General features: G+C 39.3%; 2 protein-coding genes across 2 annotated transcripts; one reads left to right on the top strand and one right to left on the bottom strand.

Annotated features, from left to right (window-relative positions):
- Positions 1–1,946: 1,946 nt before the first annotated feature.
- LOC106133136 (uncharacterized) lies at positions 1,947–6,664 on the bottom strand. Its single transcript, XM_013332761.2, has 3 exons — positions 6,190–6,664; positions 6,021–6,118; positions 1,947–4,633 (listed from the first exon to the last, which is right to left on the bottom strand). The coding sequence occupies exons 1-3, from the start codon at positions 6,445–6,447 to the stop codon at positions 3,028–3,030; spliced, it is 1,962 nt and encodes a 653-aa protein (XP_013188215.2). The 5' UTR covers positions 6,448–6,664; the 3' UTR covers positions 1,947–3,027.
- A 1,762-nt stretch (positions 6,665–8,426) lies between these two features.
- On the top strand, positions 8,427–15,108 carry LOC106133137 (large ribosomal subunit protein eL38). Its single transcript, XM_013332763.2, has 4 exons — positions 8,427–8,615; positions 8,946–9,006; positions 11,170–11,292; positions 15,044–15,108. Exons 1-4 carry the CDS (start codon positions 8,613–8,615, stop codon positions 15,067–15,069), a joined length of 213 nt encoding a protein of 70 aa, XP_013188217.1. The 5' UTR covers positions 8,427–8,612; the 3' UTR covers positions 15,070–15,108.
- The last annotated feature ends 854 nt before the right edge of the window (positions 15,109–15,962 follow it).

Genomic DNA, 15,962 nt, shown 5'->3' with positions numbered 1-15,962 from the left:
ACGCGTGACCGCCTGACCGCCTGAGGAGGATGTTTGCAAAAATAAATATGATGCCCAAAATAACTATTCCACGCGGACGAAGTCGCGGGCACAGCTAGTCACAAAATAAGGAAGTTAAGTAGAAATGTATTGAATGAAAAAATTTTTTTTTATATTTTTAATACGAGTAGAAACTGAATACACATTTGTAACGGGGTAATGAATTGCCTACTAAGCACCTAGTTGAAATTAAAATAAAGCACTTCCATTTTATAATATAGGTAAATATATTTATACTTATGTAGGTACTTGAACACTTATCTGTTAATGAGAAATTTTATGGCATAAATTTGCATTTATTTAATAGTAGGAGAATAGAGTGAATATATGGATGTAGGTACACATTGTTCAATTTTTAATAGATGAGGGTAGTTTTGTTTGTTTTTGTTACTCATAAAAACCATATTCGATTAAATCTACGTTCCTATTTTTAGGGTTCCGTATCTAAAAGGTAAAAACGGAACCCTATTACTAAGCCTCCGCTGTCTGTCTGTCTGTCGCCAGGCCTGTCTCATAAACCGTAATAGCTAGAAAGCTGAAGTTTTCACAAATTATGTATTTCCGTTGCCGCTATAACAACAAATACTAAAAATAAAGAAGAATATAAATATTAAGGGGATATGTATTTACAATAAACCCCCATACAATAAATTCGATACGATTTATATATTCAAACAATTCAAATGCAATTAATAAACGGCGAAATTAGCATAGGACATAATTATTTATTTTATATTGTACTAGCTGTGCCCGCGACTTCGTCCGCGTGGAATAGTTATTTGGGCATCATATTTATTTTTGCAAACATCCTCCTCGGCTTTATAGCGGGCGGTCACGCGCTGGTTCGCCGTATTAAATGTTTCGCTGCAAATTGCTTATAACGACCATATCTCAAAACCTATTCGTCTGATTTATATACTGTAAATGGCAATTTTAATCAACATAAAAAGCCTAAAGTAATAAACATATTTATTTGGATAAGGATTAAAACTGACTTAAAGAAAATTGGTTTCAAAATAACTTATGTTTATAATGAAAAAATAATCTTAAAAAATGAACATAAAAGTGGTTATTGTAAGTAAACCTTAAGAGATAGATATATGCTCTCGCGGACTTTTTTGTGGCAAAAAATGAGTACTTCACATCTTTAGTACATTGTTTTACTATATCTTTGTTGGTTTGCGCAGCGTTCGCGTGGAAAGCTCGCAGATGGCCGACTCATTCAACTTTCACCTGAATTGTTGACGTTTCCCGTAGGAAATCCGGGATAAAATGTAGCCTATAGGCTTCCTCGATAAATAGACTATCTAACAGTGAAAGAATTATTCAAATCGGTTCAGTAGTTTCTGAGATTAGCGCGTTTAAACAAACAAACAAACAAACAAACAAACAAACAAACAAAACAAACTCTTCAGCTTTATAATATTAGTATAGATTAGTATAGATTGCTATTTTTTATTTAAAATCACAATCATTATTATTTACTCGTCGTTTTTCAATAAACAGATTATAATTTGAATTATTTTATTCCACCAAAGAATTTTTAAATAAATTACTTAAATTTTGACTTTTTTATGTTTTTGAATGAACATATTCATCAATTATTTTAATTGATGATTGTTAAATTTAAAGTGATTTATTGTAATTTCAACTACTAAGTAGCTATTTGATTTACCGTTACAAATGTGTATTCAGTTTCTATTAAAAATATTAAAAAATAAAAAAAAAAATTTCATTCAGTACATTTCTACTTAACTTCCTTATTTTGCGATATAAACAATGGTGAGTACAACTTTTTTATCTCAGTAGTTCAACTTTTCGGGAGGATTGTCCTAAGTTGAACTACTGAGAAAAAAAAGTCTCACTAGTTCAACGATTGAACTGACCAATTGAACTAGTGTGAACTAGCCGAAATTGGCGCTTTCTCTCAATGATAAAAAAATAAGACAGTCCATACACAGAGTTATGTTCGCACCCACCGGGCGCGGGTCCCGGCGTCCCGCCGCTTGATGCTTCAGTGTAATTGTGGGTAGTTACAATTAAAGCGCAAACTATTTTCATTCATTTAATTCAGTTAATTTCATTCACTTCGTCAATCATTATTGGGGTGCGGCCCTCGTAGGATCCGCAAGATAATAATCATCATTACAATTTAAATTCCAATTACAAATCACTTATTCTAAGATTTTTTCAGACACTGATGACGCCGGGCTTGCATGTCGTGCGCCCCGGCGGAAGGAGACGCGCTCGCTCGCCGCCCACGACAGTCTCGTACTCTTATGGACTAGGTATATTATTATGTAGCTACCTCACAACCATGGAGCTCTCAACAGTGTATATATAGTATTCTGACAGAAACATGGAACCGAACGACGACGACAGCGTGTGGCGGCGAGCGGGCACTCGCGCCCGCGCCGCCGCAGCGCAACACCTGAGATCAACCAGCGCGGCGCGGGCTGCTGCTCCACAACATTCTTATTACCTTAATCTTATCTTTGTATAAAAATAAATTAATTAACGCATGTCCCTTATGTCATCGCATCGAGTCGAGCCGCATTCCCTGTTGTCGAACGATTATTCCGAATAAAAAATTGTTACACAGTAGGCAGTGGCAGCTCATGTAAGGAACAATCTCAAGTTACTCGGTAAGAGCATATATAAAATCGTAGGACACGTTACTATACTCATAGTTGTCAAAAAAGGTTAAAAATTTTGGACAGATTACAAATGCTGATACCAAACGCGAGTGTTCGTAAAATTTGCATCGGCGCGAACTCTCGAACAGCTGTTGGCCTATCAGTCTTTTCAAGACTGTCGGCTCTGTCTACCCCGCAAGGGATATAGACGTGATTATATGTATGTATATATGCGAACTCGAGTCGGTGCGGTGTCACGCTCAATACTAATTATATACAAGTATCAGTAAAGTTGGCCGTATGTACAGATCGAGTGCGAAGCGACCGCGGGCGGCGGCGCTCAGCGCTCGCGCTACCGGCGGCGGCGGCCCTTGCGGTACCCCTTGCCGTACCAGCCGGCGTCGTCCGCCAGCCGCTCGGCGGGCGCGCCGTCCGCGCCGCAGCACGCGCACAGGAAGCGGCGCCCGCGCACGCGGCGCCAGGCGCGCGCCTCGGGCGGCGGGCAGCGCGGCGCGCCGTACCACAGGCAGCGCGCCGCGCCGAGCCGCCGCGCGCACCACGCGCAGGCGGGCGGCGCGGCGGGCGGCTCGGGGCCCAGGATGGTGTGCAGCCCGGGGTACAGCGAGCCGCGGCACGCCAGCACGGCGCGCGCGATGATGGCCGCCGCCAGCGCGTCCGACGACTCCTCCGCCTTCGCCTGCTCGAGCTTCGGCTCGCCCTCCAGCAGCTTCCGCAGGCGGTCGCCGATGTCCCACGGCTCGAATGTGTGTCGCTCGCCTTTAAACTCGTCTTTAATTTTGATATCGAGAGATACCTCCGTTTTCAACGAATGATGCCCGTTGGCGACGTCGGGCGGCCGGCCGTTAGGCGACTCCTGCTTGTCTCGCGATATAATTCTACTATCGAGTCGCTGACCGGGTACCGAATGAATCACTGACTGATCACGCGACATGGTTCGGAGTTCTGTTCTCTGTCGAGGTACCGCATGGAGGTCGGCACGATCCGCGCGCTCGTGCTGCGGCATGCGGAACCGCCGCAGGTCGCTGAGCGGGCGCTGCGACGGCGGCGCGGGCGGCGGCGCGGGCGCGTGCTCCGCCCGCAGCAGTATGGTGGCCTCGCCGGAGCACATGTTGACCCGGAAGGCCCGCAGCAGGTCCGGCGGCGGCGGGGCGGCGGGCGCGCGCAGACGCTCGGCGAGGCGCCGCAGCGGCAGCTCCTCATCCGAGTCGGAGGCGGAGGGCGAGGACAGCGAGTCCGGGGACTCGGAGCGGCCCGAGCTCGGCGCCGGGGAGAGGCACGGGCGGCGCGTGGTGTGCGCCTCCGCCTCCGCCAGCGGCTCGGCGTGCGCCAGCAGCGGGTCGCGCGACGCCCGGTAGCGCGGCACGCGCAGCCGCAGCCGGCGCGCCACCTGCCGCATGACGGCGTCGCAGCGCGCGTTGATCTTGAGCGCGGCCACCGAGTCCTTGGGCGTCCACTGCAGGTTGACGATGTAGAGCGCGGGGCGCGCGCGCGGCGCCGCCTGCATGCGCCACAGCCGCGGGTAGCGGCGCAGCACCTTGAGCGAGGAGCCGAGGCACAGCACGACGTCGGCGCGCGCGGCGTGGCGCAGCGCCCCGGCCCAGTTGAGCGGCCAGGCGGCGCGGCCGCGCTCGCCGAAGTGCACGATGGAGTCGCGCAGCTCGGCGCCGCACGCGTGGCACAGGCGGCGCGTGGCGTGCGCGTGGCGCGCCGTGCGCTCCGTGGTGTCGAAGGCGCGCAGGTACACGCGGCGGCAGGCGGCGCACAGCTCGCAGAACATGTCGCCGTGCAGCTCGGCCAGCGCGCGGCGCGGCAGCCCGGAGCGCAGGTGCAGCCCGTCGCAGTTCTGCGACACCACGAACTTGAGCGCGCCGCGCGCCCACAGCGCCGTCAGCGCCATGTGCGTGAACGTAGGCTGCGCACGCGACACCTCCACGCGCCTGAACACGTATTACATTTATTTATTTTAAACTTTATTGAACCTTAAAGCTAAATCAGCTCTAACTAACTAACTGGTTCCCAGCACTTTAGAATACGAAAGGCGACTAAGGAATAGGCTAATGAACTAACTATACGAATTTTAATTCCATCACTAAGCCTTGAATTTTTATTCCATCATTAAGCATTCCATATAGCTGATTGTGGCCTTTTAGTCTTTGTGAGACTGTTGGCCCTGTCTACCACATGGATAAGGTTGAAGATTCCTTCTTTCTTTTCTATAATATGGCTTCAACCAGACTTTTGATAATTCTGCCAATGTCATGGTTTAGCAGTATTATATCCATTGTCAGTGTCATTCAAAAATAAATGTTCAGTCACAACAACAAAGTACTCTGTGTTGTGTAACACACAAGGGTGTCACTTAGGTGTCACTTATTTTGTCCCGTTTGAACATTTTTTATTTTTTTACATTGTGATATTAATATTGTTGTATTGTTTTTCAAACAATGTTATTCATTATGCAACTAATGAATGTATCATCATGATCATATTATTACAATTTAAAATATTTTTTTTAAATATTTCAAAATTTTGTCTACTTAAAAGTGATGTCAGAATGTGACAAATCCTTTTGTCACATATACAGGTATAATATATAATACAGGTATTATGCCGGTCTAAAGCCCGAAAAGTATGGAGAGAAATTGCAACTTATGGATTTAGCTTTATCTATGAAAATATTCATATTTAGTTATGATAGGAGTGCAGCGGTCAATGAACTTTGCCCCCCCAACCGTGTGTGCGTTTCTACCTGTCCAGTCTGAGCGCAGCTGATTACCTGGCGCTTGGTGTCTCTCCAATTGGAATTTTTTAGGGTAATTTAATAAGCATTTATTTTTGGTCTTTACTATAGAGCAAGATAATTATAAGAGAACATATTTTTCATTTACCCTGTAGAGTACTTTCCTCTAATAAAGCTACTGAATTCAAAGTCTAGTTGTATATCCTCACCTTAATTTTAAAAAAGATGGTAAGAAGGGGGGAAAATGTAACAGTTTGGAAATAGCATAAAGTTAGGGTCAAATTCAAATTTTTATTTGCATAACATGACTACAACTAGGTCTTTAATTTGTATACCAGATGTTCATATTTACCCTATCGGATGTTGCAAACATTTATTATGTATTAGTAGACAAAGTAACTTATACATTAAGGTACCCACTTAGTATCATATTATAATTTTAAATCTAACTAGAATTGTTTAAACCTAGTATTCAGAAGCAAGCAAGCAGAACCCTAGTATATTGTGGACCTATTCATATCTCTCAACAAGTGTGGTAACAAGAGCAACAAATAAAAACATCAAAAAGGACTGGTGGTGCTCACCCCACAGTCTCGCCGCGCTGTAACCGCGTCCACACGCCGCGCGGTCCTCGGTAGTCTGGGATGTCGGCCGCCGTGCTGATGCCCGCACCCGTGTACACCTGTACACAAAAATACTTCAGCTCACAGCTTCAAAAGGACACCACACTATCTACCGCACATAAAAACATACCACGAGATGCTTAGCGTTGCGGAGAGCACGGGCGAGCCGCCGACACTTGTCGCGCAGCACGCGCGGGCTGTCCTCAACTTCCCGGGCTCGCTCAGCCGCTCGTGCGCGCCTTCGCGCTGCCGCCGCTGCTGCCTCCGCTGCCTCTAGTGGTCTTCGGTTCCCATTCGCTAGAGCTCCGCCCGGAGCGCCGTTAGATGTGTTACGACCCGTCTCTCCGCTCAGCCTGGCGCTGCTTCGCACTCCGCCTCGGGGCTCCATGTCGGCGGTTACTGATAGAATTCGTCAGTAAATGTTGTCATTTGAAAGACAATATATTGCGTTGATTTCAACTTCTTGCTCATGTCGCGTTCGAGGTGAGGCTTCGAACTCTTCATTAAAGGAGACTTGTTCTGTTCTTTTTCTTTCTTTCGCTTCATAAATAAAAGCTCGCCTTTGGAGCTCACCACAAGAAACGAGCTTCATCAAACAGATAATTTATGTGACACTGCACTGTCTGTCAATGTCGCTTAATGTTAATGTCATAAGGTCATTAACCTAATCATTTCTTTGCTTCTTCTAAATTAAAAAACAAATATATATATATATATAACTAGATATGGGTAGAGATATTCTACCGTGATTCTAGCGTAAGCGTACATATTTATATTACTTATTACTACGTAGTATTTATACTACTACGTACTTATATTAGTACCGTGTCAAAGAGTTCCCCGCAGGGTATCTGGATATGCAGTTGACTGTACGGAACTAATAGAATTAATAAATGAATAAAAGTTTATTAGCATCATTAAGTAAAAACAAACAGTTGGCTTAATTGTAATAGCAAACCGACGTTCACTCAGCTTGTGTCAAGGCATTTTACAACACTTCGATGCTGGTCTTCCGGGGACACCAGTTAGAATTTTTGTTTTACTCAGTTGGAGCCGCGAGTGTCTAGTGCTACGCATAATACACAGTCTATATTGTGTCTTTGTGTACTATTTATTCCATTTGATTCTATTGCAAACTTACAGCTTGGCAAGAAAGTCGTGACAATAATAGAGGCGCCACTGTCGTGTAATATGGCCACCCTATATACCCTCGTTCCTCTAGTCACTAGAAGGAATGTGGCAGATTAAATATTTTTTTCCAAAATAATCAATAGTATTGTTGATTGTCCTGATATTCTTGCAAAAATAGGCTTCCCACCTAGAACTATGTGTAGTAATCCATTGTTTTATACCCCCTTCGTCAACACTAATTATAGACAAAATTCTTATTTATGGAAAACCGCTCTGTACAAATCTGTACAATCGAATTTCAATAGACGCTGATATCGATATCTTTAATTTTAGCATTCCTAAATTGAGGCGGACTCTTATACAATTCTTCTTTCCAAGCGATGTGGTTGATGGCTGACCGGAATTGATATCACAATAATATATATATATATATATATTTAACTGTTGATAGAATTAAGTTCTTTTAAATTTAGTAACTAGACGTTAACTCATAAATTGTTATTGTTGATTGTTTAGAGATTGATGTTCCTCTTTTTTTATTGTATTAGTGTTTTGTATCTGTGAGGACCTATAATTGACCATTTGTTTTACATATGTGACGCTATTTTTTGTAAACGGTTGTTGGTCTTCCAAATAAATAAATATATACTGCGACAAAAATGATTTTGGAAGTTGAAGAAGAAACTTTTTTAAAAATATTTAGTGTTATTTTCTCACCTAAAACCATAAAATTTTGATGAAATTTGTACATGGGTAGTGTAGAAGTATCAGGAATAAGATATAAGCTTTTTATCCCGATATTAATACGAGAGTATAATCTTTAGGAGCAGCTAGTATATCCTACTAATATTATAAATGCGAAAGTTTGCGAGGATGTAGGTTTGCATGAATGAACGTTTGTAACTCTTTCACGCAACTACGTGACGGATTTTTATGAAATTTGGTACCTACACGGGTGACACCTGAAATAACACAGGATACTTAGCGTTAGCTAAGTTGGCAGAGCGTATGACCATACTTAGGTCTAAGCTCGCAGGTTGGAATCCTGCACGCGTGATATTTTTTCACCATATCTTATTCATTTATTTAGTATCATAGCATTATGTTGTTTGCTTAAAAATTTGAACTTCAAAGTATATTTAAAAAAAATATGTCAACAATATGTCAAATCGCAAACTGTCATGTTTTGACTTTGACAGTTTCTTTTTGCATAAAGTTGACAGGTGAGTTCTTGTGTATTTTCGTTTTAAATATTTTAATCACAATTAATCTATTTTAATTTATCATAATACTTTTGTAATTGTTTCAATCTGAGTGTTGTTTAATTTATGCTACTCTATAAACAATTTATTTTTTATTACGTGACTTGATTTATAAAAGATTTCCACTTATTATTTACAGTGAGCACCATCTGCATTCATCATGGTAAGTTTTTCATTTTTATTTATTGTAAAAGAAATTACATCCTATTTAATTGTCTTTTGTATGCACGCCATAAAATTACATGATAGAAAACTTATGGTTGATCATGAGCTTAGCTTATGTAGCAACAGTAAACAAATCGTGAGCTTGGGTGCCGGAACAAACTTACGCTGAGACATAAGATTCTGATCATACATCAATGATACAAATTGTTATTTACAGGTGCTCTTATTCTTACTATTCTTATTCTTCCAACTGTAAAAAATCTTCTGTAACCTTAATTTCATAATGACATAAGTACATTAGAAACTTAAATTCTTATGTGTTTTGCAGCCACGTGAAATCAAAGATATCAAGGATTTCTTGCTGAAGGCGAGACGACCGGACGCCAAGTGTAAGTCTCATAATTTAATATTGGTCAATATTTGTATGTATGAATAAAACAAGCAACCAAAACTGAGTATTTACAAAATAAGGGAAATCGTTCAAGCTCAGTTCCCTATGTTTATGCAAACAATTTTATGTCATAATTTAATGTGGCATACTTTTATTTATCATAATAATAGTTATACACAATATTAATAGATTTAATGGTTTATGCATAACTATTTGAAGCATAATGTATCTAATCATAATCATGTTTATGCATTGGGCTCAACTCTTAAAACGGGCCACCGCCAGAGAGGTTGGGGAGGGGGTGGGGAGGGTGGGGGAGGGTTTGTATGACCCCCCCCAAGTATTTTTTTTTGCCGGAAGCCCCCCCTTTTTTTTATACGAATTTTTGAAAATCTTAAAAATTGCACTAAACAACGCAATATTTTCGGTTTGTCATTGTAAACTGTGTTAATTTAGTATTAAATAATTAGTTTGTCCATTAAACATGTACAACACATTAATTAATATATTTTAGCACTAAAAATATAGTCAAAAACTTTGCTTAAAAGTAAAAACAAAAAAGACACTAACTATGAACAGAACGCAATCCGCCGTTTTGGTTATGTGCTACTGTCATCTTATCTACTGACTTCGAAAGTAGCTGTCGGTAAACGGACAGCAGGGGGTGCAGGGGGGCGCAGCCCCCCCGCACGGGGGGGTCGGGGCGCGGTAGCCCCCCGCAATGAAAAGAAACAAATTAGTCACAAATCAAACTCGGTTTGGTTAGGTTAGGTTAGGTTGGTGTAAACCACCAAAGCGGAGCGAGCGAAGCGAGCGGAGCGTTCAAACTGAGTAAAAAAGTATAATAGACAGTACGTATAGGTTAGGTTAGGTTTAATTCACCTTCACCCCTTTCATCCCTTCTGACTTTCCCCCCCCTTGCCCATCTGGCGGTTAATGACCTTTAGCACACTTTTTATATGAAAACTTTAAAAATTCGTAAAAAAAAAACTATAGGCTTCCGGCAAGGGGGGGTCACGGGAGGGGGGGTGTTAACCCCTCCCCCATCCCCCTGCCCCCTCCCCACCCCTCTCCGGCGGTGGCCCGTTTCAAGAGTTTAACCATGCATTGAAAAAGCCTACATATATTTAATATATAAAATATATAAATATTAAAGTAATATAGCTCTGTTCATTCGTATTTTGTATGGTCACAAGATGTAGATAACCTTAACCTAGTTAGAATTGTTAATCCTTTATTTTTTGTTGCCAAGGGCTACTGCTATAAAACCTTGTTTTTAAAATCTACATTGTAGAAGTCAAAGCTTCGCTTGCTCCACTTTGCAGTGGTCCAAAGTAGCGTAACAAACCTACCATAACAAACTCAATCACATTGAAAAAAAATTCTAAACATTAAATTATTCCCATCACATGACATATAATTTATTCCCTTTAAAGCTTGTATTTTGCATGGAAATCAGGAATAAATATTATGATTAATTTATTAATTAATTTTTACATACATACATAATAATATGGTCACGTCTATATTCCTTGCGGGGTTGACAGAGCCAACAGTCTTGAAAGACTAAATGGCCACGTTCAGCTATTTGGCATAATGATAGAATTGAGATTCAACTAGTGACAGGTTGCTGGCCTATCGCCTAAAAAAGAATCCCAAGTGTGTAAGCCTATCCCTTAGTCGCCTTTTACGACATCCATGGGAAACAGATGGAGTGGTCCTATTCTTTTTTGTATTGGTGCCGGGAACCACACGGCATATAATTAATTTTTATATATCAAAATTATAGCAAAATACAATAGCATAAACTATAATTAAAAAAGTATGCCAAAAAATAAGTATATCAAAATACTATTATGCCTAACAAGTCAAGTTATGCAACAAAAAACAAGGTATCAATAAGCCTCTTTAGTCTTTCTTGTTCCTCAGATTTACCTTTTTAGCAAACAAATGGAACATGATGGTACCTATTTACTTATTCAAGCAAAGATTGATGAATGTGGGGATACAGAGTTTGTGACAAGAGGAGAATCCAAGTAGTTTGTTTTTGACTAAGCCCTCTTGAATGAATGTGACACAAGTATGTGTAATTCAAATAAATGCTAGTGCAAGGTGCTAGTTAAAATGTTTCTTTCAAACAAAATTGGTTTTTCTTTTCCAGCGGTGAAAATAAAGAAGAACTCTGAGAATGTGAAGTTCAAGGTGCGGTGCTCACGATTCCTGTACACCCTGGTCATCACTGACAAGGAGAAGGCAGAAAAGCTGAAGCAGAGCTTACCTCCCGGTAGGTATTAAATGCATCCTAAATATGCCACTTTTTTGTTTGTTTTTTTTTCTTATTTTATTTATATATTTATGTGCATCAAGGAAAATAAGAATGAAACTTAGAATAAAGAGAAATTCAGTGCAAGGGTCATTCACTTATTTCTAGAAAAATTATTTTCTAAGTTATATTTTAAAAATTTTCTTATTTTGAGTAAATGATGATATGGCATGATAGGTAATTATGCCATATCATCCTTTACTGGAACCATTTTGCCACATTTTCAGACCCCTATTTGTGACCTCTGCGTAAGACCAGAACACATAAATTTTTGTAAATCACATTAATCACACAGTTTCACATTAATGATACTCACTCATGATCATCAAAATAGAACTAGTGCTTCCTTCCCATGACCACACAAAGGTGAAACTATATAGAAATTTTGACATAACGCCTTGGCTGTTGTCTTTACCCACTTATGTATGTAAAGAACATTAATAATAAAGAAATCACCATCAGGAAGACTTGGCACAACATTTTCTAAATTTCATTACTTTTCTACACTTACACTAATATTATATATATTACTTATCGTGGCAAGTGGAAAGAGGTAGTCTCTGCCTACCCCTCCGGGAAAGAGGCGTGAGTTTATGTATGTATGTACTAATATTATAAAGAGGAAAACTTTGTTTGTTTGTTTGTTTGGTTGTAATGAATAGGCTCAAAAACTACTGGACCGATTTTAAAAATTCTTTCACTATTCGAAAGCTACATTATCCACGAGTAACATAGACTATATTTTATTTTGGAAAAAAATAGGGTAATGCTTCTCAGAAATTTGAGCCCCCCCCAACATGTGCAATGGTACGAGACTTCTTATCAAGGAGCTAAAAGATAATTTAATAGTAGCGAAGATTATCACCGGCCCTGCAGCTGGTGAATTAGCTCATATACCAAGAATACCCATGATCCCTACTGATTTGCCAACACCTTTCAAAAAGCTCCAATTTCCAGTAAAAATTTCTTTCGCACTAACAATAAACAAATCACAAGGCCAAACATTCAAATTAGTAGGAATTGATTTACGAAAAGGATGGTTTTACGCATGGGCAACTTTACGTTGCCCTATCAAGAGTCGGGGCTCCCGACCATCAGTATATTTTGTTAGCTGAAAATAATTCAACATCAAATATTGTTTATAGAGAAGCTCTATAATAATTTTGTTATGTATCCTAAAACAACAGGTTGCACTGCGGGACTGCAGGCAGAAGTGACACTTTTGCCGGGAGCAAGACTTAGCCGCTTTGCGGGCGGTCCTTTAGTTAGTTCTAATAGAGATATATTTAGTATCGGCTGTGCATCCGTGCGAAGCCGGGGCGGGTCGCTAGTATAAAATAAAAAAGCAGCTCCATGGAGGAGCCTTGGCTAGTTTTATATTAGGTACACATAAAGAAAAGACTTATCTCCTGTACTGTGTGTGCTACTTACAGACCTAGTATATTTAATTACATATAATAAAAACATATGTCAACATGCAAAATCTTTGTTCATTAAAAACAAAATAAGTAATGCTCCTAACAAAACAAAGGAAACCTGGAGTGTTATAAACAAGGAAACTGGTAGAAGTAATTTTAAAGAAAATATTAATGAAATTAAATTTAATGATAGGAAAATTACCTCTACAACAGAAATAGTAAATTTATTTGAACATTTTTTTACAAATATACCGTTGGAATTAACTTCAAATATTGACTCATGCCCTAATGAAGCTGAAATACTACTTAAAAATAATGTCAGCATTTGCAGTTCCAAATTTAAATTCTTAAATATTGACCCTACTGACATTATTAATACCTTTAAAGAACTTAATCTGAAAAAGTCTGAGGATTATTGGGGTATGTCGGCTGTTGTGATATGTCATATTATAAATATTATAGCTGGGGACTTAGCATATATATTCAATAATTGTGTTGACCAAGGGATATTTCCAAATTTAATGAAGTATAGTAAACTAATTCCATTATTCAAGAAAGGTGAAAAATCAGATCCTGGTAATTATAGACCAATCTCAATTTTACCAATTTTGAGCAAGGTGTTCGAGAGAATCATGCTTAATCAAATGCAGCGTTACTTTAAGTCTAATAAATTATTTCATAGTCAGCAATACGGCTTTACTGAGGGGAAATGTACAACAGATGCAGGTGTGGCTCTTGTCACTCATATTCTCAATGCATGGGAAGACTCACAGGATGCCATCGGAGTGTTTTGCGATCTGACCAAAGCATTTGATTGCGTAGATCATAGAACTCTTCTGCTCAAGCTCGCTCATTACGGGTTCGATACTGCTGCCGTTGAACTAATTAAATCATATCTTAGTGATAGATTACAGACGGTAGATTTAAATAATACAAAATCGAAAGGAGCGACGGTAAAAATTGGGGTACCGCAAGGTTCCATTTTGGGACCTTTTCTCTTTCTGATATATATCAACGACCTGCCTTGCATGATTGAGAAACAGACTGGCATCGTGTTGTTTGCAGATGATACGTCACTAATTTTTAAAATGAACCGCCGTAGCGAAATCTGTGATGATGTGAATAGCACTTTAGCCGCCATCTCTAACTGGTTTACAATCAACAACTTATTGTTAAATGCAAATAAGACCCAATGCATTAAGTTTACACTTCCCAATGTGCGGCAGGCAAATGTGGATATTAGTATAAGTAGTAAAAGATTAGATTTTGTTGATAGTACTACTTTCTTAGGAATAACATTAGATTCAAATTTGAAATGGCATGCTCACATTTTAAAACTTTCTAAAGGTTCTGCAGCATACGCTATTCGTCGTATTAGGCATTTGACGGATGTGGCAACTGCTAAGCTAGTATATTTTAGTTATTTTCATAGTTTAATGTCATATGGTCTACTGCTTTGGGGATCAGCAGCAGACATACAAACTATTTTCATTTTACAAAAAAGGGCAATTCGATATATCTACGGTCTTAAACAAAGAGATTCCCTTAGAGATTTTTTCAAAAACCTAAATATTTTAACTTTGCCCTCCCAATACATATTCGATAACATCATGCATGTTAGGAAAAACTTAGACTCTTTCAAAAAAGTAGGTGAATGTACTAGTAGATCACTGCGGAACAATTACAAGTTGTCGATCCCAGCACATCGGCTGGCTAAGGTAGGGAAATCATTTCTGATTAATTGTATAAGATTTTATAATAAATTACCAAAAAGTGTTCTTGAAATGAATGATAGAAAATTCAAACAGTATATTAAAGTTGAGCTTTGTAGGAAAGCCTATTACAGCACGGATGATTATATTAATGATAAACATGTGTGGCCCGAGCTGGACATAATAGCCTCTTAATTCTTGTGTATTTTGACATGATCTTGACATAATTTGTACAGTATGTACATATTTTATTTTATATGTATTTTATTTGACGAAATATTCGTATTGACATTATCAGTTCTACATTCATACATGTTTTTTAATGTAGACAATGTGCATTCGTCCACGATTTTGATTTAAGAGATCTATATTTGTAAATTGACGTCCTATGAAAATGCTGCAGTGTAGTTTGTTCCGCCGCTTCTTCTACACATGCGCTTTGGAAGCGGTAGTAGTTATAATTAGATTTAAGTTATGTGACGTCAATAAGTGATACCTTGTATCCAATTTTGAAAATAAATCTATTCTATTCTATTCTATATAAGCTATTTGATTAAAATATACATATTCTTTTTGTTTCAGGTCTTCAAGTTAAGGAAGTAAAGTAAAATGACTTAGGCTATAATTATTAAAAAAATTGCAAAATCTTTGGTTATTTTATTTAATATAATACCACCTCTCCATTTCCTTGGACCGGACGCAATCGCACTTTGTATTGGTTGCGATTGTAAATTAACTAGCGGGTAGGTGGCAATTAAATTTATTCAATCACTAGCTCCTGCCCGCGACTTGTCCACCATTTAAATAATACAAGTCTGATCCCTGACACCCTTAATAGCTTATCAAATGCTGGATACGGCATTAATGGCTTACTTTATGGAAGGTAAAGCGCAGTCAAGAGTATGTGTAGACGGGAAAGGTTACAAGATAAAAATGAAAGAAATAGTATTTAAGTGAAAAGGCGCGAACGGACAAAAATAAAAATCTCTGCCAGACATTTTTCAAATTTACTCGTCTGCCAAATCTATGGCGGGACGAGAGTTTTTATACATTAAAACAGAACGTTTGTTTCTAACATTTAATTTTATGTATATTAGATATTTATAACAATAAAAATGTGATCCCTACATACCCATAAAAATGTAAATATATTATAGCGCCTGCCTTATTAGTCTTATTCCAATTTTTGTGTTTCATATGTTTTTTCGTAAAATTTATAGGCATGTGACAGTTACAAAAAAATTCTGTGGCACGGCGTGTGTGTCTCACGATACAGACATTTTATATTATTATATTAATATTTGTGCACTACTCTGAGGACTACGAGTACGGAGCCAACAATCTTCTTGTCTTTTCTCGCGCCAAAAACCGACAAAATAAGGATAGCGATTCTTTCCAAAAAGATTTTTAAATCAATCCTTTTCGTTAGTGTATGAATCGATTTAAAAAAAAAAGAGGTCTAAAAGATCGATTTCCGAAAATCCTTTTTTTTTAAGATTGC

Source organism: Amyelois transitella, chromosome 12 (assembly GCF_032362555.1).
Source record: "Amyelois transitella isolate CPQ chromosome 12, ilAmyTran1.1, whole genome shotgun sequence".
Lineage (NCBI taxonomy): Eukaryota > Metazoa > Arthropoda > Insecta > Lepidoptera > Pyralidae > Amyelois > Amyelois transitella.
This window is presented reverse-complemented; position numbering and strand designations above follow the sequence as displayed.